Below are 24,613 nucleotides of genomic sequence, written 5' to 3'. Positions count from 1 at the left end.
TTAGGAAGTACAGGTCCTTATTGTTGCCTGACAGGGCTCAAGTGAGCAATAGTGGATAAATATCTGAAGTGTTGACTTTTTTTGATTAAGAACTACAGTCATTTCTTCAAAGGGAAAGCAACCTAGGCCCAAGCCTCTGGAAATGCCACTCTATAACTAGCTGTTCTGAGTTCAGCAAATGCAGTCTGGAATGAATGATTCCACTCCTTATCCCCTTTTACACGCATTATTTTTCCAACCCTCCTTGTAAGAAAATAATTAATCTCTACTTTGTTACTCACAAAATGGCACCGTTGAGATCAAGAACCTACTGCAGAGGAAACCACCAATATGCTGTGTTACTCTCATGTTGACTTTTTGTATATATGATGCTGCCCACCATGATCTTTAGTGGACAACACATTACAACACATGGTCTCTCAGTGAAGATTCATTGCCCTTCTTTTAAGAAAATAATTCATATATGTTTTAGAATATAAATTTTAGTTTTAGGAATTAAAGTTTTAACTGTAGAAAATGGGGGCACCTGATTTAAAAACTGGTAAAGAACCCCTGAAGTAAAAGCAATTCAAACAAGCTTCGAGTTTATTACAATTAAAAGATTGGGGCTGTGTTAAGAGGTTAACAGCTAGAAAAGTAATGTCATAAATAGCAGGTGGGATTACTTAGCTAAAGAAACGGAGATATGAGTTTGTAGTTATGCCAGTAAAAGCTATATGGTTTCCCAGAATTAAGGAAAGCTTTGGAATTAAAAGGTAATTAATTTGTATTTCTACCTGGGAAGAGGCTGTGTGTGTCACATTGCCATGGAGATGGGTGGGATTTAATGAAATTTTTGGTTTTCAGTTTATCTCAATCTTCCAAGAATCCTTAGATTCTGGAAAAGTCCCAGGGGTAGAGGCAGAAACTTTAAACTCTTTTAAAAAGTACCTGGATCTGCACCTAAAGTGCTGTAAGCTGCAGGGCCATGGGCCGGGTGCAGGAAGGTGGGATTAGAAAGGGCACCTGGGTGTCCTTGGGCTGGCATGGACAACGTGGGCTGAATGGCCTCCTTCTGTGCTGCAACTTTTCTATGGTTCTATGCGATTGGAAAACTACCAATTCAAAAAGGGAGGGAGACAAAAACAGTTAACTATAAACCAGTTAGCTTAACATCCGTCATTGGGAAAATGTTAGAATCACAGAACTTTAACATCACTGGAGACCGCCATTTGACCCATCGTGTTTGCACCGGCTCTCCAAATTAGCATTATGACCTAGTGCCATAGCCCTGCCTTTTCCCCGTACCCTCGCACATTGTTTCTAGTCAAATAATCATCTAATGCTGTCTTGAATGTTTCGATTGAACCTGCCTCCACCACACTTCCAGGCAGTGGATTCCAGACCCGAACCACTTGTTGTGTGAAAAAGTTTTTCTCACGTCATATTTGCTTCTTTTATAAATCACTTTAAATCTGTGCCCTTTCATTCTTGATCCTTTTATGGGCAGGAACAGCTTCTCATTATCTATTCTGTCCAGCCCCCTCATGATTTTGAAGATCTCTATCAAGTCTCCACTTAGCCTTCTTCTCTCCAAGGAGAATAGCCCCAAGAGTCTATTATAAAGGATGTAATTGCACAGCATTTAGAAATGCATAATATAATCAAACAGAGTCAGCATGGCTTCATTAAGTAGCCTTATGTGCGGTACCTTATTGAACACCTTTTGGAAATCCAAATATATTACACATGCTGGTTCCCCTTTATCTAATCCTGCTTGTTACCTCCTCAAAGAATTCTAATAAATTTGTCAGGCATGAAGAGGAAATCATGCCTGATGATTTTTATTAGAATTCTTTGAGGTGGTAACAAGTAGGATAGATAAAGGGGAACCAGTAAATGTAATATATTTGGACTTCCAAAAGGCGTTCAGTAAGGTACCGCACATAAGGCTACTTAATAAGATAAGAGCCCATGGTGTTGGGGGTAGTACATTAGCATTGATAGAGAATTGGCTAACTAATAGAAGGCAGAGAGTTGGGATAAGGGAGGCATTTTCAGGATGGCAACCTGTAACTAGTGGAGTGCCACAGGGATCCATGCTGGGGCCACAAATATTTACAATATATATTAATGACTTGGATGAGGGAAATGAATGTATTATTGCCAAGTTTGCGGATGACATAAAAATAGTTGGGAAGGCAAGTGATGAGGATGACACAAAGATTCTACAGAGAGATATAGACAGGTTAAGTGAGTGGACAAAAACTTGTCAGATGGAATATAATGTGGGAAAACGTGAGGTTATGCATTTTGGCAGGAAGAATAGGAGTGTTGAATATTATTTAAATAGAGAAAGACTGCAGAAGGCTGCAGCATAGAGGGATTTGGGGTCCTCGTACATGAATCACAAAAAGCTAGCATACAAGTTCAGCAGGTAATAGGGAAGACAAATGGAATGTTGGCCTTTACTTCAAAGGGAATGGAATATAAAAATAGGCAAGTCTTGCCAAAATTATACAAGGCACTAGTTAGACCACACCTAGAATACTGTGAACAGTTTTGGTCCCCTTATCTAAGGGGAGATAAACTGGCTTTGGAGGCAGTCAGAGAAGGTTCAACTACGTCGATTGGAGGGATTTTGTTATGAGGACAGGTTGAGTAGGTTGGGCCTTTCTCATTGGTGTTTAGAAGAATGGGAGGCGACCTTATTAAAACATAGAAGATTCTTAGGAGGCTTGACAGGGTAGATGCTGAGAGGTTGTTTCCCCTTGTGAGAGAGTCTAGGACCAGAGGGCATAATCTCATAGTAAGGGGTCACCCATTCAAGACAGAGATGAGAAGGAATTTTTTCTCTGAGGGTAGTGAATCTGTGGAATTCTTTACCGCAGAGAGCTGTAGCGGCTGGGTCAATAAGTATATTCAAGGTTGAGATAGACAGATTTTTAATCAGTAAGGAAATCAAGGGTTATGGGGAAAAGGCAGGAAAGTGGAGTTGAGGATTATCAGATCAGCCATGGTCTATTTGAATGGTGGAGCAGACTCGATGGGCCGAATGGCCTATTTCTGCTCCTACATCTTATGGTCTTAAACGGGTTAACCAGAGTAGTAGCAGATTCTGCTGCTGGCTTGGAAGTGATTTGATATTGTAATGTTAACTTTTAACCTTTTAGTGGGTAAGATTCTTGAATTGTAATATCGTAAAATAATTAAATTGATGTTATAATTGTACAGCTATACAGCAAGCCTAAAATTCAAATAGCGTTTGATCTGAGGACCGACCCTAACGTTTTAATGTTTATGTGAAGTAATCACCTGGTAGAGAATGTGCCTTAATGGCACAGGCTAAATAAAAATATGCCACCACGTAATGACACTCAAGGTTGAGGAACTATGATTACTAATATACGTTTGCAAAGATGCCAGTTAGCCCTGCAGAAGAGAGACATTTGTAAAAACGTTGAGCGGAATTTAAAACTTTACCCGGTGGGTGAGTTTGGTGGTGTGATGCATTTAATCAGGCAGGCTGGCTAGAGGGTGGCTAGTGGGGTGCCCGCGCATTCCCACACTGCCCTATGAAGTGAGTGTCAGATGTTACGATATCACTGTAAGAGAATATACAAACAGTGTACAGGTGTCATCCTGGAACGAGCACGTATAACAGTATATGACCAGCAGGCTGTTTGTGTGTTGAATCCCAAGAGTAGACATGTTTTCTGAGCTCTCCTTGTATATATTAGTACCAGTCTGCAAATAAAGGAACCTACTTACAGTTTACCATTCATGCGTGTGATTGATGAGTTTGCATGAAGCAAGTAATGCAACATGGGGACAGGGGTGTAAATTTGTAGACCAGGGCCACATTAGAGATAAAACTGATCATCAGAATATCACAGGAGGAGCCACAGAGAAGATTTTGCTCAGTACAGGATGCCTGCAGAAAAGATAGAGGCTATATGTACAGTGAAACCTCAGGAGGCAGAGTCCTCTGCAAACAATATTCAGAGTGTACCTGATTTCAAGGGTAGCCAAATCGGTGGTGAGTGGGCGCAACAAATTGGTTCAGGGTTGCACTGTGCAGTTGGTCTTGGGTCAGACAGGAAAGCTGAAGAGCCATTAAGGTGTCCTCAGGTGCCATTCCCATTCAAAATTGCTTTGTGAGCAGGAAGAAGGATGTGAAACGTGCTAAACAGGGTAACAGCACCACTAAACTAAGTATGGCAAAGATCTGAACTTGTGGACACGAGTGGACTGGCAGCTGCAAGGTTACCGGTGTTTACGTAACTAAACATTGTGGCCATACACGAGGTCGCCAATACACTTTACAACAAAGTGCTTTTGAAGTGTGGTTCATTACTGTTGTACCGTAGGAAATATAGCAGCCAATTTGCACACGACAAGACCTGACAAATAGCAACCTAACAAATCAGCAAAAGTAACCATGGAAAATTTAAGCTTTAATAGAGTAAGCTGCTTTAGTTCTAATTTGAAACATCACATTATTAACATCTGTAAATACCTATATAGTGACCATTTTCTGTTGCTATGGCAAACAATGATAAACATAAGAGGGGACCATATTAGATCATGCTTTTCAAGTTCGTCCTACTCGTCCATCAAACTGTGGAAATTTCATAACTGGAAATATCTAAAATTCAGTATGATCAGTCCTAAAAAATCATTGAAGTAATAACTCATGTCTTTTTTTGGGAGGATTTTTTTTGTCAGTTGTGAAACTGTTTGACTGTTGATCTAGTTACCTTTCCTTTCAATGAATTAATTCCACATGACTGATACAGTCAGGAGACAGGCAATGCCAAATGCTTCCATTCTATGCTTTGTTGCAGCTTGCAAAGTAAGTTTTGTTGGTGTACCTCGCAAACTTGAGCTGATGAACGCAGCAAACATTGAACATCCTTCCAAATGCTTCCATTTTCTTGGTCACAAATTATCAAGCAGTATTTGTTTAAGGGATGTCTACTGCTCTTATCAAACAACAACTTGTATTTATATCACATTTTAATGTAATAAAGTGTCCCAAGGCACTTCACAGAAGCATTATAAAAGAAAATTTGACTGAGCCACACTAGGTGATATTAAAGCAGACTATCCAAAAAGCTTGGTCAAAGAAGTAGATTTTTTAAGGAGCATCTCAAAGGAGGGAAGTGAGGTAGACTGGCAGAGAGGTTTAAGGAGAGAGTTCCAGAGTTTAGGGCCGAGGCATCTGAAGGCACAGTCACCAGTGACTGTACAATTGAAATTGTGGGTGGTCATGAAGCCAGAATTAGATAAGCAAAGATACTTGAGAAGTAGCATATTGAAAGTAGCATAATGAAAGGGTTAGCAAGATTTCAGAGAATAGACCAATATTAACATATAGTTAATGATTCCTATGTCAAAAGTATCTGTCTTCACAGCTGAGCCATAACCAATTCTGATGCCATACACAGTGGTGGTATATAGCAGCAAAGAGATCGGATGCCTAGCTGGCCTGCTGGAGAGAAAAGAAAAAAGGAAAAAGAGAACTTGCATTTATATATTCATGATGTTCCAAACCATTTTGAACTACTTTATAGCCAATTGTTTAGTAGGCAAACGTGGCAACCAATTTGCATACTGAAAGGTCCCACAAACAGCAATAAGACGATTGGCAGTTAATCTGCTTTCAGTGCTTGATTGATGGATACATTTTTACTGGGACACTGTTCTTCCTTCAATTGTGCCATCAGATCTGTTACATCCAGGGAAGACAAAGCTATGGAATAACATTGCACCACCCATGTCTTTTGAATGAGACCAAAACAACCCTTCAATTCACATCCATGGTAATACTGTTGTCTTGATTAGTCGTGATTGAAATTGCAACACCATCACAGATTAAGATGGCATCCATCCTGCATTAGGTCAGCTAACTCCTATCTTCACCTCCCTACCCCCAAAAATAAAATCAATGGACATCTTTATCAATAGTTCCAACTTCTGCTCTCAAGAAATGCGCATTGCCAAATAAAAATTGTTGCCACTGGTTACTCTGTCTTGTCTGTCATATTAATAGTCTAATAAATTAAATTGACAGGTCAAGCTCATACTTTTAATGGAACAAACTACAGCAGAGAAAAGGAAAGTCTATGATGAGATGATACTCAAATCATGCAACTGATTTTTTTTTAAACTCCCTTCGTTCACATAGTATTGACCAAAACATTAGTGTTTTCTCAGGGTGGGGTTTCAAGTAATTCTTCAGTTTTATTAAGTTGTACTTTCTTCCCCCAATGTGTTCACATTTATTAAAACAGGATCAGTATAAATACTAGCTTTAGAAAGTTTCAGTCAAGTTCATCTCAGTAGTTAAACAGTAAGAGAATCAGACAAAAAAATGAACAGAACAATCTGTACTTATTGCCAAGGATACCAGCTTCCTGTATTATGGAAAAAATGAATGGAATTGCAGAATGCAATCCCAGAAGAAATGGGAAAATCATGAAAGCCACCATGCAATAAAACCAAATTTGTCTTTCTCAATGACAGCAAATCAGTGACCTAATCACTGTCCATAAATGGAGTATTGTTGAAATAAACCAGTATAGGTTCTTGCCCTCTCCCTGACCGACAAAAGATTTTTATCATATTATCTTGCATCTGCAGCAAAGAAACTGACTTCTCAGTCCAACTCAACAAAATCAAAATACTGTGGATGTTGAAGTCCAATGAAAGGTTATCAACCTGAAACATTAACTACTTCTCTCTCCGCAGGTGCTGCTGGACCTGCTGTGTACTTCCAGCATTTTCAGTTTTTATTCAGCCCAACTAATCTATGCAGAGGAAAACCTTTTCAATACTGACACTGAGCAAAAATAGCAAGAATGCAATCTGTCAATTCAGGCCACTGTTCATGCTTTGCCATCCACAACTGTTAAACTTGGACACCCCCGTTTTCAGAGATGGACTCAGCAAGGTACCAAAAAACTCCATACATATCATGCAGGCACCTAAAAATTTGATAAAAATCACTCTTCTCACATGGGTCAAGGGCGAGCGCTTGATAACAGGGCAACATGTTATCTATTTCAAAAGGCACAGTGGACTTATGATATTGATACGTCCATTCATCATTATCGTAACGCAAGGTGGACACAGCTCTAAAAACTGCCATCAAAATTGATATGTTTATTGTGTTACAAGGTAGTCAGAAATGCACTCAAAATTTTATCAATATCAACTATATTTACTGTACATAGTTCTATTTTCAGATTCCAGTTTTTTCATTATTTTCACAACAAAATCAGATTTTCACCTAGAAACTGCGACATACAGCAAATTAGGTTTATCTTAATCTCAATGCTAATGGTTAAGTGATATTGTACATTTTTTTCCCATTGAGTAAGTATCACATTGCAATCATGTCAACTATTTCATTAACAGCATACTAAATTTCACAGATGGGTAATTCTTTGATTATATTGGATTCAGTGCAGTTTTATTTCAGTAAACAAGATAGCCAAGTGATGACAAAATCAACTGTAATTGTGATCACATTGGAAGACTCAAAGGCTGAGCTTAAAACACAGCTTTTGTACTGTAATTTGGTTTTCTAAAAATGATAGTTTTTCAAAACTTTGCATTGCCACTGTAGGGTCTGAACTAATATAATATTCCCATATGTTGGTCCTCTAGAGAGTGACAGTGGAGAGTTAATAGTAGATAATAAGGAAATGGTGGAAGAAATAAACAAATATTTTGCTTGTGCTCACTATAGAGGATAGAAAAAACATTCCAGTAATAGCTGCAAAATCAGGAGGTGAACAGGAGAAAGGAACTTGGTGAAACTGAAATCACTAGAGAAACAATACTGAGCAAATTAACAGAGCTGTAGGCTGGCAAGTCTCTGGGTCCCGACGGGCTACATCCTAGGGTCTTAAAAGAGGTGGCTAATGAGATAGTCGATGCACTGGTGTTAATTTTCCAAAATTCGCTAGATTCTGGAAAGGTTCTATCAGATTGGAAAGTAGCAAATATCACCCCTCTGTCCAAGGGAGGCAGAAAACAGGAAACTATAGGCCAGTTAGCTTGACGTCTGTCGTGGGGAAGTTATTAGAATTGATCATTAAGGGGGTTATAGCTGGGCACTTAGAAGAGCTCAAGGCAATAGGGAAGAGGCAGCATGGTTTTGTGAAAGGAAAATCATGTTTAACCAATTTATTGGAGTTTTTTGAAGGAGTAACATGTGCAGTGGATAAAGGGAAGCCTGTAGATGTACTGTACTTGGATTTCCAGAAGGTATTTGATAAGGTGCCACATCAAAGATTATTACAGAAAATAAAAGCACATGGTGTAGGGGGTAACATATTAGCATGGACAGAAGATTGGCTGGCTGGCAGAGTATGCATAAATGGGTCTTTTTCAGACTGGCAGGATGTGACAAGTGGAGTCCCACAAAGGGTCTGTACTGGGGCCTCAACTTCTTACAATATACATCAATGACTTAGATGGGGGCAGGGAAGACATGGTAGTTAAATTTGAAGATGACACAAAGATAGGTAGGAAAGCATGTTGTGAAGAGGACATGAGGAGGTTGCAGATGGATATAGATAGGTTGAGTGAGTGGGCAAAGATCTGGCAAATGGAGTTTAATGTGGGAAAATATGAAGTTGTTCACTCTGGCAGGAAGAACAAAAAACCAGAGTATTACTTAAATGGAGAACGGCTGCATAATTCTGAGGTGCACAGTGATCTAGGTGTTCTAGTACATAAGTCACAAAAAGTTAATATGCAGATACACAGCAAGTAATTAAGACAGTTAATGGAATGCTATCCTTTACTACGAGAGGGATTGAACATGAAGGTAACGATGTTATGCTTCAGTTATACAGGGCATTGGTGAGACTGCACCTCGAATACAGTGTGCAGTTTTGGTCTCCTTATTTAAGGAAGGATGTCAATGCATTGCAGGCAGTTCAAAGGAGGTTTACTAGATTGATACCTGGAATGAGTGGGTTGTCTTATGAGGAAAGGTTGGGCAGACTGGGCTTGTTTCCATTGGAGTTTAGAAGAGTGAGGGGTGACTTGATTGAAGTGTACAAGATCCTGAACGGGCTTGACAAGGTAGACGTCGAAAGGATGTTTCCTCTTATGGGTGAGTCCAGAACTAGGGGGCGCTGTTTTAAAATTAGGGGTTGCCCTTTTAGGAGAGAGATGAGGAGAAATTTTTCTCTCAGAAGGCTGTGAATTTTGGAATTCTCTGCCTCAGAAGGCGGTGGAGGTGGGGGGGGGGGGTCATTGAATATTTTTAAGGCAGAGGTAGATAGATTGTTAGGCAAGGAAATCAAAGGTTATCAGGGTTAGATGGGAAGGTGGAAATCGAAACACAAGATCATCGGCCATGATCTTATTGAATGGTGGAGCAGGCTCAAGGGGCCGAGTGGTCTACTCCTGTTCCTATTTCTTATGTTGTGTTCTTATTTTCAAAAATTATCCAGCCGAGTTTGAATCAGTGATCATATTGTCTCACAGTCATTAATTTTAACTGTTAATGTGAAGCGTTGTTGGGTCCCTATATAGTTCAGAGTTTCATTAGCAGGATGTTGGGCATCTTGAAATAAATCTGCTACATTGGATATCAGCTGTAAATGTATGAGGTCGATATTGGTCATACATATAGGTTGATTTCAGCAGCAAGAGTCTTTCTTCCAAAAAAAGGCTACCATTCCAGACTGCATCGTGGCAAATTCCTCATCATTTTTATTTGAATATAGGGACTAACACATGACTTCACCCCTCTTAACTTAGTGGTGGTTCTTTAATTTGGCTGTGCCTCCCATTGAAATATCCCACCACACAAATGCAGTCTTACCGCTAATTAGTAGTACTGTCACATTACAAACATGATTCTCATTACCATACGGTGAAAATTTTGGAACTCTACTTCATCTCTACATAGGAATTAAGGAATTCAGATTTGTAATGAGCCTGGCGTTATAGTATCAGTAACTGGAAGCAATTAGCTGGATAATTAACCCTGAAAAATACACATAAGCAAGCATTTCTTTATCAAGATAAAGGCAAAATAAAAGCAAAATACTGTAGATGCTGGAAATCTGAAACAAAAACAAAAATTGCTGGAAAAACTCAGCAGGTCTGACAGCATCTGTGGAGAGAAAGACAGAGTTAACATTTTGAGTCCATATGACTTTTCTTCAGAACTAAAGAGAAGTAGAAATGTGGTGAAATATATACTGTTAAAGGGGGTGGGACAGATGAAGCTGGATGGAAGGCCAGTGATAGGTGGAGGCAAAGTAGAGATTGCAAAACATGTCATAAGCAAAAGGTCAATGGGGTGTTGATGGTGGTGATACTGGCTAAAGGAGGTGCTAATGGTGACATTAAGAGTCGAAAGCAGGATGAGTAAGTGACAGATGGCCCTAGTGGGGGTTGGGTGGGGACGGGGGACGGTGTGGGAAAAAATATCGAAACAAGCTAAAAGATGGGGATAAAACAATGAATGGAAATAAATTTTTAAAATAAGAGAAATAGGTGGGAAAAAAATTATATATAAAAATTTTAAAAAGGGGATCAAAATGGGGTGAGGATGGAGGAGAGAGTTCACGTTCACACAGGCTGGAATCAATAATCAATTTTTAAAATCAGGCTGATGGACTGAACACCAACTTCAAAATTATCCACTTGGTACTGTGCATTTAACAGTACTTAATTGGTCTCATGAGTGAAACTCAAAAACATCTAGACTTGACTACTTCAAGGCACTCTTGGAAAGCCTCCCACATCCTACCCTCCATAAATTTGAGGTCATCCAAACTCATATACTTACACCGTCACCCCTGTGCTCGCTGACCTACAGTGGCTCTCAATGAAGCAATTCCTCGGTTTTAAAATTCTTATTCTTGTTTTCAAATCCCTCCTGGCCTCGTCCTTCCCTATCTCTGTAATCTCTTCCAACCCTACAACCATCTAAGATATCTGTGCTTCTCTACTCCTGGTTTCTTGAACATCCCCAATTTTAGTTGCTTCACCATTGGTGGCCGTGTCTTCAGCTGCCTAGGCCTCAAGCTCTGGAATACTCTCCCATAAATGTCTCCACCTCTCTACCTCCCTTTATTCCTTTAGACATTTCTCAAAATTTCCTTCTTTGGCCAAGCTCTTGGCTTTCTGCCCCAATCATAGAATTAAAAAATGGTTACAGCACAGGAGGCGGCCATTCGGCTGATCATGTCTGTGTTGGCCCTCTGAAGGAGCATTTCACCTCGTGCCACTCCTCTGCCTTTTCCCCATAGCCCTCTAAATTTTTCATTTTTAGATAATAATCCAATTCCCTTTTGAAAGCCTCAACTGACTCTACCTTCACCATACTCTCATGCAGTGTATCCCAGACCCTGATCACTTGCCACGTGAAAAGTTTTTCTTCATGCTACCATTTCTTCTTTTGCCAATTACCTTAAACCTGTGTCCCCAGGCTCTCTATCCTTCCACCAGTCACACTCAATGCCATAATACTCTGTGGTTCAGTATATAGACTGATACAGTGCAGGTAATTTATGAAATTGCCAAACATTTTCAGCAGAACACAATGGAAATTTTTTCACACAATTCACTTTGGAATTTGTTTTTAAATAAATCCTGAATTTTCTTTTAGAAAAGATGAACAAAATGAAATCTTGCCATTCTCGTTACATCTGTGTTTCATTGTTTTTAAATTCAGATTTAATCAAAATCGCCTGTCATTACTACTTATGTGAACTTGCATGAAGTATTCGATGGAAATAAATACAGGGTCCTGTTACTTAAAAATTGCAGGGCCTTCATCGCAAGTAAAAATGATTAGAAAAGATACAGGCGCAAGGAGGGTTATGTGGTCTTGACAGTTGCCACAGGTCAGTTCAATTAATGTGCATGGAAGTTGCTAAAGTTTTAATGCAAACATTTGTTTGTTGGATGTATGGATACTGAAGTTTTACACTGGACAATGACACAGGCATCGATTGGATGATAAGAGCAGTGATAAATATATCTGTATAATTTTTAAAAAAAACTAGTGGATCCTGAAATCTGAAAGTCAACTTTACAATAAAATGTGCTTTACCAAAGGCACAACTTCTGGAAAGGAGAGAAATTGAGGGGTTTGCGGGGAGAAGAAAAGGATTGTGGTTACTGTCATAAAACCACACTTTATATCAGAAACAACTTTTATTTATTTATTGGACGGAAGCCACTGGTTAAGTTATAAAAAACTGAGCAACAGAATTTCAGTGACTTGAAACAGCAGCTTCTAAGATGGTCGAACATTTGCATAACTGTAACCTCTAAATTCTAAAGCCATTAGAATAGAGTCAGCCTGTCTAGAAGAACCCACCAGAGACAATCACCTTAGAGGAATGTGACTGGCCCATCTCCTGACCCATTCACAACAGATCCACTGCAGCAACTCGCCAAAGCTCCTTCAACAGCACCTCCCAAACCTGCAACTTCTACCACCTAGAAGGACAAGGACAGCAGATGCATGTGAACACAACTACAAGTTCCATTCCAAGTCATCCACCATCCTCACATGGAACTGTATCGCTGTTTGTTCATTGTCGCTGGGTCAAAAACCTGGAACTGCCTCCCTAATGGCACTGTAGGTGTACCTATACCAGATGGACTGCAGTGGTTGAAAATGGCAGCTCACTACCACCTACTCAAGGGCAATCAGATGAGCAAAAAAGACTGGCCTTGCCAGTGATGCTCAAGTTCCACAAAAGAACAAAAAACCTATTCAAAAGCTTAGTTTGTTATGCAGGTTAAAATGCTGTTGCTGACCTCAGTAGTTCAGCGAAACAAAGTTTCAAGTCTATATAAAATAATAGTACACAATTGTAATAATTCATGCTTTTGTGCCATGAAGTTTGAGTTGTCAAAGGAAAGCATCTTTTGGGTGTTGAAATCAAAATTATACTGTTAAACATAGTCTGCACGTGCAACTTTAATACTGAGTCATAGAGTGGGTACAGCACAGAAGGGCCACTCAGCTCTTGCCAGCTCTCAGAGTAACTCATCGAGTTACAGTCCTCGCCCTCTACCTATAACCCTGCAAACTTATTCTCTTCAGGTGCTTACCCAATTCCCTTTTGAAAGCCACAACTGAATCTTCATCCATCACACACTCTGCAGTGATTTCCAGATCCTAAACCACTCACTGCATAAAAAAGTTTTTCTGGTTTGAAGATCTTGTGAAATCTCCTCTCAACCTTCTCTTCTCTAAGGAGAACAATTCTAGATTACCACAGTGAAATGTTTTCCCACCACCAAAGTTAAACTGACTGGACTGTAGCTGCTGAGTTTATCCTAGCTACTTTTATGAACAAGGGTGCAACATTTATAATTCTCCAGCCTTCTGGCACCACCTACATATCTAAAGAGGCAGCTTAATCCACGTGACCCACCTCGATCTCCAGAACCAGATCCAGCAATGCCTCCCTCCACTTTGGGCCAAAAACACACCCATCAAGAAAATTCTCGAACAAATTTCTTCCCCCATTCTGCCCTTTACACGATTACTGCCCCAGCATATAATAAGATAATTCAAGCCACCACCCAATGTCACAACTCTATAATTTTTGCACTTCTCTATAATTTCCTGCAAATTTGCTCCTCTATGTCTTTCCCAATAGTTGGTGGGCTATAGAATACACCCAGAAGTGTAATGGTACCTCTATTGTTTTAAAACTCTAATCAAATGGACCCTTCGAGGATATTCTCTCTAGCACTGTAACTTCTCCTTAGTCAATACTGCTCACATCCTTTCTTTCCTTCCTTATCTTTCTTGAACACCTTGCATCCAGGAAAGTTTAGTACCAGTCTTGCTATTTTTTGAGCCAGGTCTCCGTTATTGCCATGACATCACAGTTCCAATGTGGCCTAATCTGTATTTTTGAAAAAGGATTCAAAGGCACTGGAGAAAGCGCAAAAAAGACAGACAATATTGATACCAGGATTAAAAAGGTACAACCATCAGGAAAGGTTAGAACATGCTTGAGCTCTTTTCTCTGGCAAAGAGAAAACGGAGGGATGATCTGACAGAGGTCTTTTTTTTATTCGTTCATGGGACGTGGGCATCGCTGTTCCAATATAGCTGCATCGCTAGGTCAGCATTTATTGCCCATCCCAAATCACCCTTGTTCAGAGGGCATTTTAGAGTCAACCACATTACTGTGGGTCTGGAGTCACAAGGTAAGGATGGCAGATTTCCTTCCCTAAAGGACATTAGTCAACCAGATGGATTTTTACGTTGATCAACAGTGATTTCATGGTCATCATTGGACTTTTAATTCCAGATTTTTATTGAATTCAAATTCCACCATTTGCCGTGGTGGGATTCGATCCCGGGCCCCGAGATCTTTAACCTGAGTCTCTGGATTACCAGTCCAGTGACAATATCACTACGCCACTGCCAACCCAGGATAAATATATCTGCATAAGTTTTTTAAAAACTAGTGGATCCTGAAATGTTAAAATCAACTTTACAATAAAATACACTTTACCAAAGACATAACTTCTAGAAAGAGTGGGAAATCAAGGGGTTCAATAGGGTAGAAGTAGAGAAGATATTTCAGCTTGCAGCAAGACAAAAACCAGGGGTCATTATTATAAGGTACTCATTAATAAATCTAATAAGAAGCTCAGAAGAAGCCTCTTTACCCCGAGAGTGGTGAGAACGTGGAGCTCTCTACCATAGAGTGGCTGAGGAAATTAACAAGGTGCATTTTAAAGGAAGTTTGGTAAGCAAAAAGGAGAAAGGAATCAAAGGCTTTTTCTGAAACAGTGAGAATAAGTGGAAGAAGGCTCACATGAAGAATAAGTATCAGCACTGCTGGATCGAACAGCCCATTTAAAAAAATTCTTTCATGGGACGTGAGCGTCGCTGGCAATGCCAGTATTTGTTGTCCATCCCTAATTACCCTCGAGAAGGTGGTGGCAAGTGCCTTTTATTGAACCACAGCAGTCTATCTGCTGTTGGTACACCCACGGTGCTGTTAGAGTGGGAGTTACAGGCTTTTGGCCCAGTGACAGTGAAGGAACGGCGGCATAGTTTCAAGTCAAGATGGTGTTTAGGTTGGAGTGGAACCTGCAGGTCGTGGTGTTCCTATGCATCTGCTGCCCTTGTCCTTCTGGATAGTAACGGTCACAGCTTTGCAAGGTGTTGTTGAAGGAGGTTTGGCGAGTTGCTGTAGTGCATCTTGTATTTGTTATACACTACTGCCACTGTACATCAGTGGTGGAGGGAGTGAATGTTTAAGATAGTGGATGAGATGCTGATCAAGTGGATTTCTTTGACCTGCATGGTGTTGGAGCTGCACTCATCCAGGCAAGTGGAGAGTATTCCATTACACTTCTGATTTGAGCCTTGTAGGCTGTGGACAAGGTTTGGGGAGTCAGGAGGTGAGTTACTCATCGCACAATTCCCAGCCTCTGAACTGCTCTTGTAGCCACAGTATTTATATGGCTGGTCCAGTTCAGGTTCTGGTAAATGGTAATCCCAGTGTTCTGATGGAGGACAACTCACCAATGGTAATGCCATTGAATGTAATGAAGAGATGGTTAGATTCTTTCCTTTGAAGGTGGACATTGCCTGGTACTTGTATGGCACAAATGTTACTTGCCATTTATCAGCCCAAGCCAGAATATTGTCCAGGCCTTGCTGCATATAGACACAAACTGCCGCAGTATCTGAGAAGTTGCGAATGGTACTGAACATTGTGCAATCACCGGCAAACATTCACACTTCTGACCTTATGACAGAGGAAAAATCATTGATGAAATAGCTGAAGATGGTTGGGCCTATGGCATCACCCTGTGGAAATCCTGCAGCGATGTCCTGCAACTGAGATGATTGACCTCCAACAACCACAATCATCTTTCTTTGTGCTAGATATGACTCCATCCAGTAGAGAGTTTCCACCCCAATTTCCATTAACTTCAATTTTGCAAGGGATCCTTGATGCCACGCTCGATTAAATGCATTCTTCGTGACAAGGTCAATCACTCTCACATCACCTCTTGAATTCAGCTCTTTTGTCCAAGTTTGGGCCAAGGCTGTAATGGGGTCAGGGGCTGAGTGGCCCTGACAGAATCCAAACTGAGCATGAATGAGATTATTATTGTGTAAGTGCAGCTTGATGGCATTGATGATGACGACACTTTCCATCACTTTGCCGACAGTTGAGAGTTGACTGATTTGGCAGATTGGACGGATTGGATTTGTCCTGCTTTTTGTGGACATACCTGGGCAATTTCCAACATTGTCGTTTTGCAGCTATACTGGAACAGCTTGGTGTGGCTAATTCTGGAAAACAAGTTTTCAGTACTACTGTCGCGATACTATCAGGACCCATAGCCTTTGCAGCATCCAGTGCCTTCACTGCTTCTTGATATCACGTTAATTGAATCGAATTGGCTGAAGACTTGCGTCTGTGATGCTGGGAACCTCTTGAGGAGGCCGGGATGGATCCTCTACTCTGTACTTCTGGCTGAACATGGTTGCAAATCCTTCAGCTTTGTCTTCTACACTGATGTGCTGGGCTCCCCCATCACTGAGGATAGGGGTATTTGTGGAGCCTCTTCCTCCAGTTAGTTCTCCAATTGTCCACCATCATTCCTGACTGGATGCGGCAGGACTGCAGAGCTTTAATCCAATTCATTGGTTGTGGGATCACTTAGCTCTGGCTATCGTATGCTGCTTCTGTTATTTAGCATGCAAGTAGTCCTGCATTGTAGATTCACCAGGTTGACACCTCATTTTTACGTATGTCTGGTGCTGCTCTCCTGCACTCTTCATTGAACCAGGGTTGATCCCTTGGCTTGATGGCAATGCTAGAGTGAGGGATATGGCTGGGTCATGAGGTTACAGATTGTGGTTGAATACAATTCAGTTGCTGCTGATCGCCCAATATGCCTCATGAGCACCCAATGTTGAGTTGCTAGATCCGTTCTGAATCTAACCCATTTAGCGTGGCAGTAGTGCCACAAAGCACGATAGAGAGTATATCCTTAGTGTGGTGACAGGGCTTTGTCTCCACAAGGATTGTGTGATAGTCACTCCTACCAATACTGTCATGAACAAATGCATCTGCCACAGGTAATTTGGTGAGAACAAGGCCTAGTAGCTTTTTCCCTCTTGGTGGTTTCCTCACCAACTGCCACAGGCCCAATCTTGCAGATATGTCCACTGAACTTGGCCAGTTTGGTCATTCAGTGCTGAACATTGAAGAGCCTGCCAAGAGTACATTCTGTGCACTTGCCACCCTCATTGCTTCTTCCAACTGTGTTGAACATGGGAGGTACCTGATTGATCAGCTGAGGGTCAGCAGTAGGTGGTGACCAGAAGGACGTTTCCTTGCCCGTTTGACCTGATGCCATGAGACTTATTGGGATCCAAAGTCAAGGTTTGGGACTCCCAGGGCATCTGAATGGGTTGCTAGGCCATTTCAGAGGGCAGTTAAGAGTCAACCATATTACTATGGGTCTGGAGTCAAATGTCAACCAGACCAGTTAAAGATGGCAGATTTCCTTCCCTAAAGGACATTAGTGAACCAGATGAACAATCAGTGATAGTTTCATGGTCACCATTAGAGAGACTAGCTTTCAATTCCAGATTTTTAAATAATAATTGGATTCATTAATTAGTTGAATTCAAATTCTATCAGTTGCTGTGGTGGGATTTGAATCCAGCTCCCCAGGGCATTGGCCTAGCCCCTAGATTACTAGTCCAGTCGCATTACTTCTACTCTACCTCCTGAAGAAATGCAGGTTGCATTCAATTTCTGATGGAAATCAATAGTCTCTAGCACCATCTATTGGAAAATATAATGTACAAAACAACATAAAATGGACTAGTATCTATGCTATATAGCAGACTAATGAAAAAAAACACACTAACTTATTTGAACATAAAATTTAAAAAAGAGGTTGCAGAAAAAATTTTCTGCAGAAGTTAAATTTACTTGCAAACATATCCAGCATTCTGTGATCAAAAACCAACCGTATGTGGAAGAATTACACTATTCCAAAGCGCATAACTATTTCTTTAAAAACAACTTGTACATCCTCTTTCCTCATATCCTTTAATATTTTTGTGGTTCAAATGTCTATCTAATTTTCTCTGCTGTACTCGTGGTCGCTATTCTCTGACCTTCTCTCACAGGTTAACACTCATTTCAAGATATGCATGTCATGAATGTGGGGCTTGCTGTACACATATGCAATTTTTTCAAAAAAATTAAATCATATAACATTTAAGTGAAACTGACATACCATTGCCCTTGCATCAAACATTTGTATATTAAACTCTCTCGAATGATTTCCTTCTGGAATAGTTGGTAAGACAGTAGAACTAAAAGCGTGGTCACAGATTCAAGAAGAATGCTATATGTAATATCTCTGCAAGATAAAATCAAAAGAGTTTAAAATCAATATGCTGTCAATTATAATTCTATTTCCTAAACATAACGTCTCACAGTAGCCCAATGTAAGTAACTTTCATTTACATAAAGTATCAAAAGTGCATTAAATATTTAACTGATAGCTCTCCAACTGTTCAACTAAATAAGGCAGTGAGTAGCTGAAATATTCAGACCAGGAATCTCCCAACCCTGATCCCACTCTGTGCAGAACTTGCTTGTTTCAGCAAGAGCAGTATCAAGGGAAATTCACTTGGCTTCAACATGTCCTAGAAAAATTAGCCAGAGATAGCAATCAGATCACTTCAGTGATCTCTGCTATGTACAACGCACACAGATATCAGGATAAAACTTGACTATGCTACGTATTAAGTAAAAATATATATTTAATATAACAATATTGCGTGTGATGTATCCTTTCAGGCTCCACTGTGCCTTCATTTAGCTTAACAAACATTGCCAATGTTTTCATGCAAGCTGTTGTCGCTTGAAAGAGTGGTAAAGGCAGAAACCCTCATATCATTTAAAAAGTACTTGGATATGCACTTGAAGTGCCATAACCTACAGGGCTGCAGCCCAAGAGCTAGACAGTGGGATTGGACTAGATGGCTCCCTGCCAGTTGGCACGGACATGATGGGCCAAATAGCCTCCTTCAATGTCATAAATTTCTATGATTCATCTCATCTCACTCTCAACGACTTCAGAATTCACTATATCCTCTTTAATAAGGACTGAAGTACTTATTAAATACTTCTGTCAATCCAGGACACTTCTGCGCCCTGGATAACGATTTGTGCAGGAAGCGTCATCAGTTGCAGCAGCTTGAGCTCCAGATTGTGGAACTTCAGCAGCAGCTGATGTCACTGCGGTGCATCCATGAGGCTGAGAGTTACGTGGATAGAACGTTTATGGATGTGGTCACTCCACAGCGTAAGAGTGTGCAACGGGAGAGGGAATTGGTGATCACCAGACAGTCAAAAAGGAAAAGGCAGGTACTGCAGGAGTCCCCTGAATGCATCTAGCTTCCCAACCAGTATTCAGTTTTGAATACTGATGAAGGTGATGGTTCATCTGGGGAGTGCAGCCAGAAGCAAGTCCATGACACCACAGTTAGCTCTGCTGTACTGGAGGGCACAAAGAAGATTGGAAGAGTAATGGTGATTGGAGATTTGATAGTATGGGGACCAGAAAGGCGTTTCTGTGGCCACAGAGGTGAATCCAGGATGGTGTGTTGCTCCCTGGTGTCAGGGTTAAGGATGTCTCTGACCGGCTGCAGAACACCCAGAGGGGAGGGGGTGAGCAGCAGCAGTCATGGTCAACAGAGGTACAAATGACATAGAGAGAAAGAAGGATGCTGTCCTGCAGCCAGAATTTAGGGGGCTAAGTAGGAAATTAGCAAGCAGGACCTCAAAAGTAGTAACCTCCAGATTACTCACACTATGACACACAAGTGAGTACAGAAATAGGAAGATAAAGCAGATGAATGTGTGACTGGAGAGATGGCATTGGAGAGAGGGCTTTAGCTTCGTGGGACACTTGGATCAGTTCTGGGGGAGATGGGACCTGTACAGGCCAGACAGGTTGCATCTAAACCAGGTTTGCCCAGCCTTTACACATGTTGGGGGGGGTCACATTTCAATGAATGAGAACCCCGAGACTGACAGAGAGCCAGACACGTGCTCCACTCCCTCTCAACACCTACTCTCTCTAACACACATACACCCCCCACCTCACTCTCACACACACCCCCTCTGGCTCACACGTACCCCCTCTCTCAGACACACACACCCAACCCCTCTCTGTCCCTCAAAGAGAGTCATCCACCCACCCCCACCCCGTTTCTCAGACACACACACCCCAACTCTGCCTCACTGACACACACACCACACACCCCCAACGTCACAGGAGAGCAGGCAGGTGATTGGCTGGTGAGTATTTCAGCTTTTTGCTTTGTTTTATTATATTATTTACTTTTATATTATTTTATATTATTTGTTTATTTATATTTAATTGTTTTTAGCCCGCATCGCCTTGTGGAAAGACCGGCTCACCAGTCTCGGATAGCCCCCAGCGATGGAAATTCTACCGGATGAAAGCCTTCCCCCAGGAGCTAATTGCAACTGGACAACCTGGAAGTGCCTTAACAGACTTAGGACTGGTGTAGGTCGTTCAAAGGTGTCACTAAGCAAATGGGGATATACAACCAGCCCGACAACTTGTGAATGTGGAACTGAGCCACAGACTATGCAACATCTCCTGCAATGCCTATCGCTAGAGGAACCCTGCACTGTTGCAGATCTTGCCAAATTCAACAACAAGGCGCAAAAATGTGTCCAGTTCTGGCTGGGCCATGTATAGACTGTCCGTGGACATGATAAGAAGCAGCTTTGTTTTAGATTTAAATTAGCAGCTGGGTAACTATCATTTGTTGATTATTATTAAATTAATAACTTAAAGATGGGGGGAAATTAAATAAATAATAAAGGTTAAATAACAAAAAAAAGAGCGAGAGCAGAGCGGCTGTATAAAGAGCAGGAGTTTACCTGTGAGGGAGTGGAGCAGCTGTATAAAGAGCAGAGCGGAGCGGAGCGGAGTTTACCTGTGAGGGAGCCAGTTCTCACCCAGATACGGCAGCACTGGAATTCATCAGGACAAGGGTGAGAGCTGATTGGTAGGTAGTGGGTAAGTTTTTTTTTCCACTTTAAAGCGACATTACAGAAGGTAAGAGTCTCAGCATTTGTTTTTTTCAGCAAAGACTAAATAGCTTTCTACTTGGCTTAAATTTAAAGAAATAGTCTTTTAATTAAAACCAAACAAGTAGTATGGCAAGGGAGCTCAGTCCCATGTGTTGTACAGCCTGCAGTCTGGTTGACCACATGTGCAGGAAGTGCCACTGGCTTAACCAGCTTGAGCAACAGGTTCCAGAGCTCGAGTGTCAGATGGAGGCACTCCGATTCATCCGCGAGGCTGAAGGTTACTTGAACAGCACATTTTTAGGTGTGGTCACTCCGCAGCTTAAGGAAGTGCAGTCAGAGAGGGCATGGGTGACCACCAGTTAGAAGAAGGGAGGCAGGCAAGTAGTCAGGAAAGCCCCAGAGTGCATCTCACTCAAGAACCATTTTTCTGTGTTGGAAAACGGTGATGGTGAAGGTTCCTCTGGAGAGTGCAGCCAGAGCCAAGTTCACGGCACTATGGGTGACTCAGCTGCACAATGGGGGGGATGTGTAAGAGTGCAAGAGCAATAGTGGTAGGAGACTCAATAGTGAGGAGTGCAGATGGGCACTTCTGCGGCCATAGACATGACTCCAGGATGGTATGTTGCCTCCTTGGTGCCAGGGTCAAGGATGTCACAGAGTGGCTGCAGGGCATTCTGAAGGTGGGGAGGGAGAGAAACAGTCAGAGGCCGTGGTTCACATTGGTACCAACAACATAGCTAGAAAGAGGGATGAGGTCCTGCAACAGAAATTTAGGGAGCTAGGTAGCAGATTAAAAAGCAGGAGCTCAAACCTGGATTACTTCCTATGCCACGTGCTCGTGAGTATAGGAATAGGAGGTTAGAGAGGATGAATGTGTGGCTGAAGAGATGGTGCAAGAGGGAGGACTTTAGTTGCGTGGATCACTGGGTCTGTTTCTGGCGAAGGTGGGGCCTGTACAAATCAGATGGGTTGCACCTGAACCGAAATGGGACCAACATCCTTGCGGGGAGGTTTGCCAGTGCTGTTCAGAAGGGTTTAAACTAATTTGGCTGGGGATGGGATACAGAGTGGAGGTACAGTAGGGGGTGATGCACAGCCAAATATAGAAGAGAAACTAAGTCAGTCTGGAAGGCAGAGCAAATATAGGCCTGTTAAGGCACAAGAGAATAATACAAGGCTGGATTGCATATATTTTAACGCAAGGAGTCTTACAAGTAAGGCAGATGAATTGAGGGCATTGATTAACACATGGGAATATGATAGTGTTGCTATTACAGAGACATAGTTGAGGGAAGGGCAGGACTGGCAGCTCAATATTCCAGGGTATAGAATCTTCAGGCATGACCAGCGCAGGGAGGCGTGTGTAGAAGAGGCGGCGGCATTGCACTATTGATCAAGGAGTCAATTACTGCAGTAAGGAGGGATGGTATCTTCGAAGGTTCCTCAAATGAGGCCATATGGGTAGAACCTAAAAACAAAAAGGGGGAAAATCTCAGAAGTGTAAAAATAATAGGGTAATAATAGTAGGGGATTTCAACTTCCCTACTATTAACTAGGATAGTCTTATGTGAAAGGCTTAGAGGGGTGGAATTCTTAAAGTGCATCCAGAAGAGCTTTTTGAGCTAGCACATAGAAGGTCCTACAAGAGAAGGGGTGGTACTGGACCTAATCTTAGGGAATGAAGCTGGGCAAGTGGTAGAAGTGCCAGTGGGGGAGCATTTCAGGGATAGTGACCATAACACTAAGATTTAAAGTAGTTATGGAAAAGGGCAAAAATGGACTGGAAATAAAGGTTCTGAATTGGGGAAGGCCGATTTCAATATGATTGGACAGGATCTGGCCAAAGTGGACAGGGAGCAGCTATTTGTAGGAAAGTCTATATCAGACCAGTGGGAGTCATTCAAAAAGGAAATGGTGAGAGTTCAGGGCCAACATGTCCCCGTAAAGGTGCAGGGCAAGACCAACAAATCCAAGGAACCCTGGATGTCAAGGGATATAGAGGATTGGATAAGGAAAACAAAAGGAGGCTTAGGGCAGATACAGAGTGTTGAAAATAGCAGAAGCCCTGGAAGAGCATAGAAAGTGTAGGGGGGTATTTAAAAATGTAATTAGAAGAGCGAAGAGGGAGCATGAAAAAAATATTGGCGGGCAAGATAAAAGAAAATCCCAAGGCATTTTATAAATATATTAAGGGCAAGAGGATAACCAGGGAAAGAGTAGGGTCCATTAGGGACCAAAGTGGCAATCTGTGAGTGGCGCCGGAGGACATAGGTTAGGTCTTAAATGATTACTTTTCATCTGTGTTCATTATGGAGAAGGATGATGTAGGTGTAGAAATCAGGGAGGGGGCTTGTGATATACTTGAACAAATTAGCATTGAAAGGGAGGAGGTATTAGCAGTTTTAGCGGGTTTAAAAGTAGATAAATCCCCACACCCAAATGAGATGTAGCCCAGGCTGCTATGTGAGGCAAGGGAGGAGGATTGCAGGGGCTCTGACACTAATTTTCAAATCCTCTCTGACCACAGGAGAGATGCCAGTGGAGTGGAGGACAGCAAATGTGGTACCATTATTAAACAAGGGATAAACCAGGTAATTACAGGCCAGTGAGTCTACCGTCAGTGGTAGGAAAACTATTGGAAAAAATTCTGAAGGACAGGATTAAACTCCACTTGGAGAGGCAGGGATTAATCAGGGATGATTAGGCTTTGTCAGGTTTTGTCTAACAAATTTGATTGAATTTTGCGAGGTGGTGACTCGTGTAGATGAAGGCAGTGCAGTTGATTTAGTCTACATGGACTTCAGTAAGGCTTTTGACAAGGTCCCACATGGGAGAATGGTCAGGAGAGCCCATGGGATCCAGGACAATTTGGCAAATTGGATCCAAAATTGGCTTCGTGGCAGGAGGCAGAGGGTGATGGTCGAAGGTTGTTTTTGCGATTGGAAGCCTGTGACAAGTGGTGTATCGCAGGGATCAGTGCTGAGACCCTTGCTGTTTGTAGTGTACATTAATGATTTAGACGTGAATATAGGAGGTATGATCAGTAAGATCGCAGATGACACAAAAATTGGTGGTGTCATAAATAGTGAGGAGGAAAGCTTTAGGTTACAGGACGATATAGATAGGCTGGTAAGATGGGCAGAGCAGTGGCAAATGGAATTTAATCCTGAGAAGTGTGAGGTGATGCATTTTGGGAGGCCTAACACAGCAAGGGAATACACAATGAATGGTAGGACCCTAGGAAGTGCAGAGGATCAGAGGGACCTTGGTGTACATGTCCATAGATCCCTGAAGGCAGCAGCACAGATAGATGAGGTGGTTAAGAAGGCATATGGGATACTTGTCTTTATTAGCCGAGGCATAGAATATAAGAGCATGGAGGTTATGTTGGAACTGTATAAAACGCTAGTTAGGCCACAGCTGGAGTACTGTGCACAGTTCTGGTCGTCACACTATAGGAAGGATGTGATTGCAGTGGAGAGGGTGCAGAG

The 24,613-nt window shown here is 41.7% G+C and overlaps 1 protein-coding gene across 5 annotated transcripts in view; it reads right to left on the bottom strand.

Moving 5' to 3' along the window:
* The window catches only part of dym (dymeclin), a 531,615-nt gene that overhangs the window by 424,188 nt on the left and 82,814 nt on the right, over nucleotides 1-24,613 (bottom strand). For all 5 annotated transcript variants that reach the window (XM_078552754.1, XM_078552781.1, XM_078552773.1 and 2 more), the window contains exon 7: nucleotides 18,280-18,405. In XM_078552754.1, coding sequence (XP_078408880.1) covers nucleotides 18,280-18,405 — 126 coding nt within the window. The remainder of the gene's footprint in view (nucleotides 1-18,279; nucleotides 18,406-24,613) is intronic.

Source organism: Cetorhinus maximus, chromosome 1 (assembly GCF_964194155.1).
Source record: "Cetorhinus maximus chromosome 1, sCetMax3.hap1.1, whole genome shotgun sequence".
Classification (NCBI taxonomy): Eukaryota; Metazoa; Chordata; class Chondrichthyes; order Lamniformes; family Cetorhinidae; genus Cetorhinus; species Cetorhinus maximus.
The sequence above is the reverse complement of the archived record's forward strand: the minus strand, read 5'-3'. Positions and strand labels throughout refer to the sequence as shown.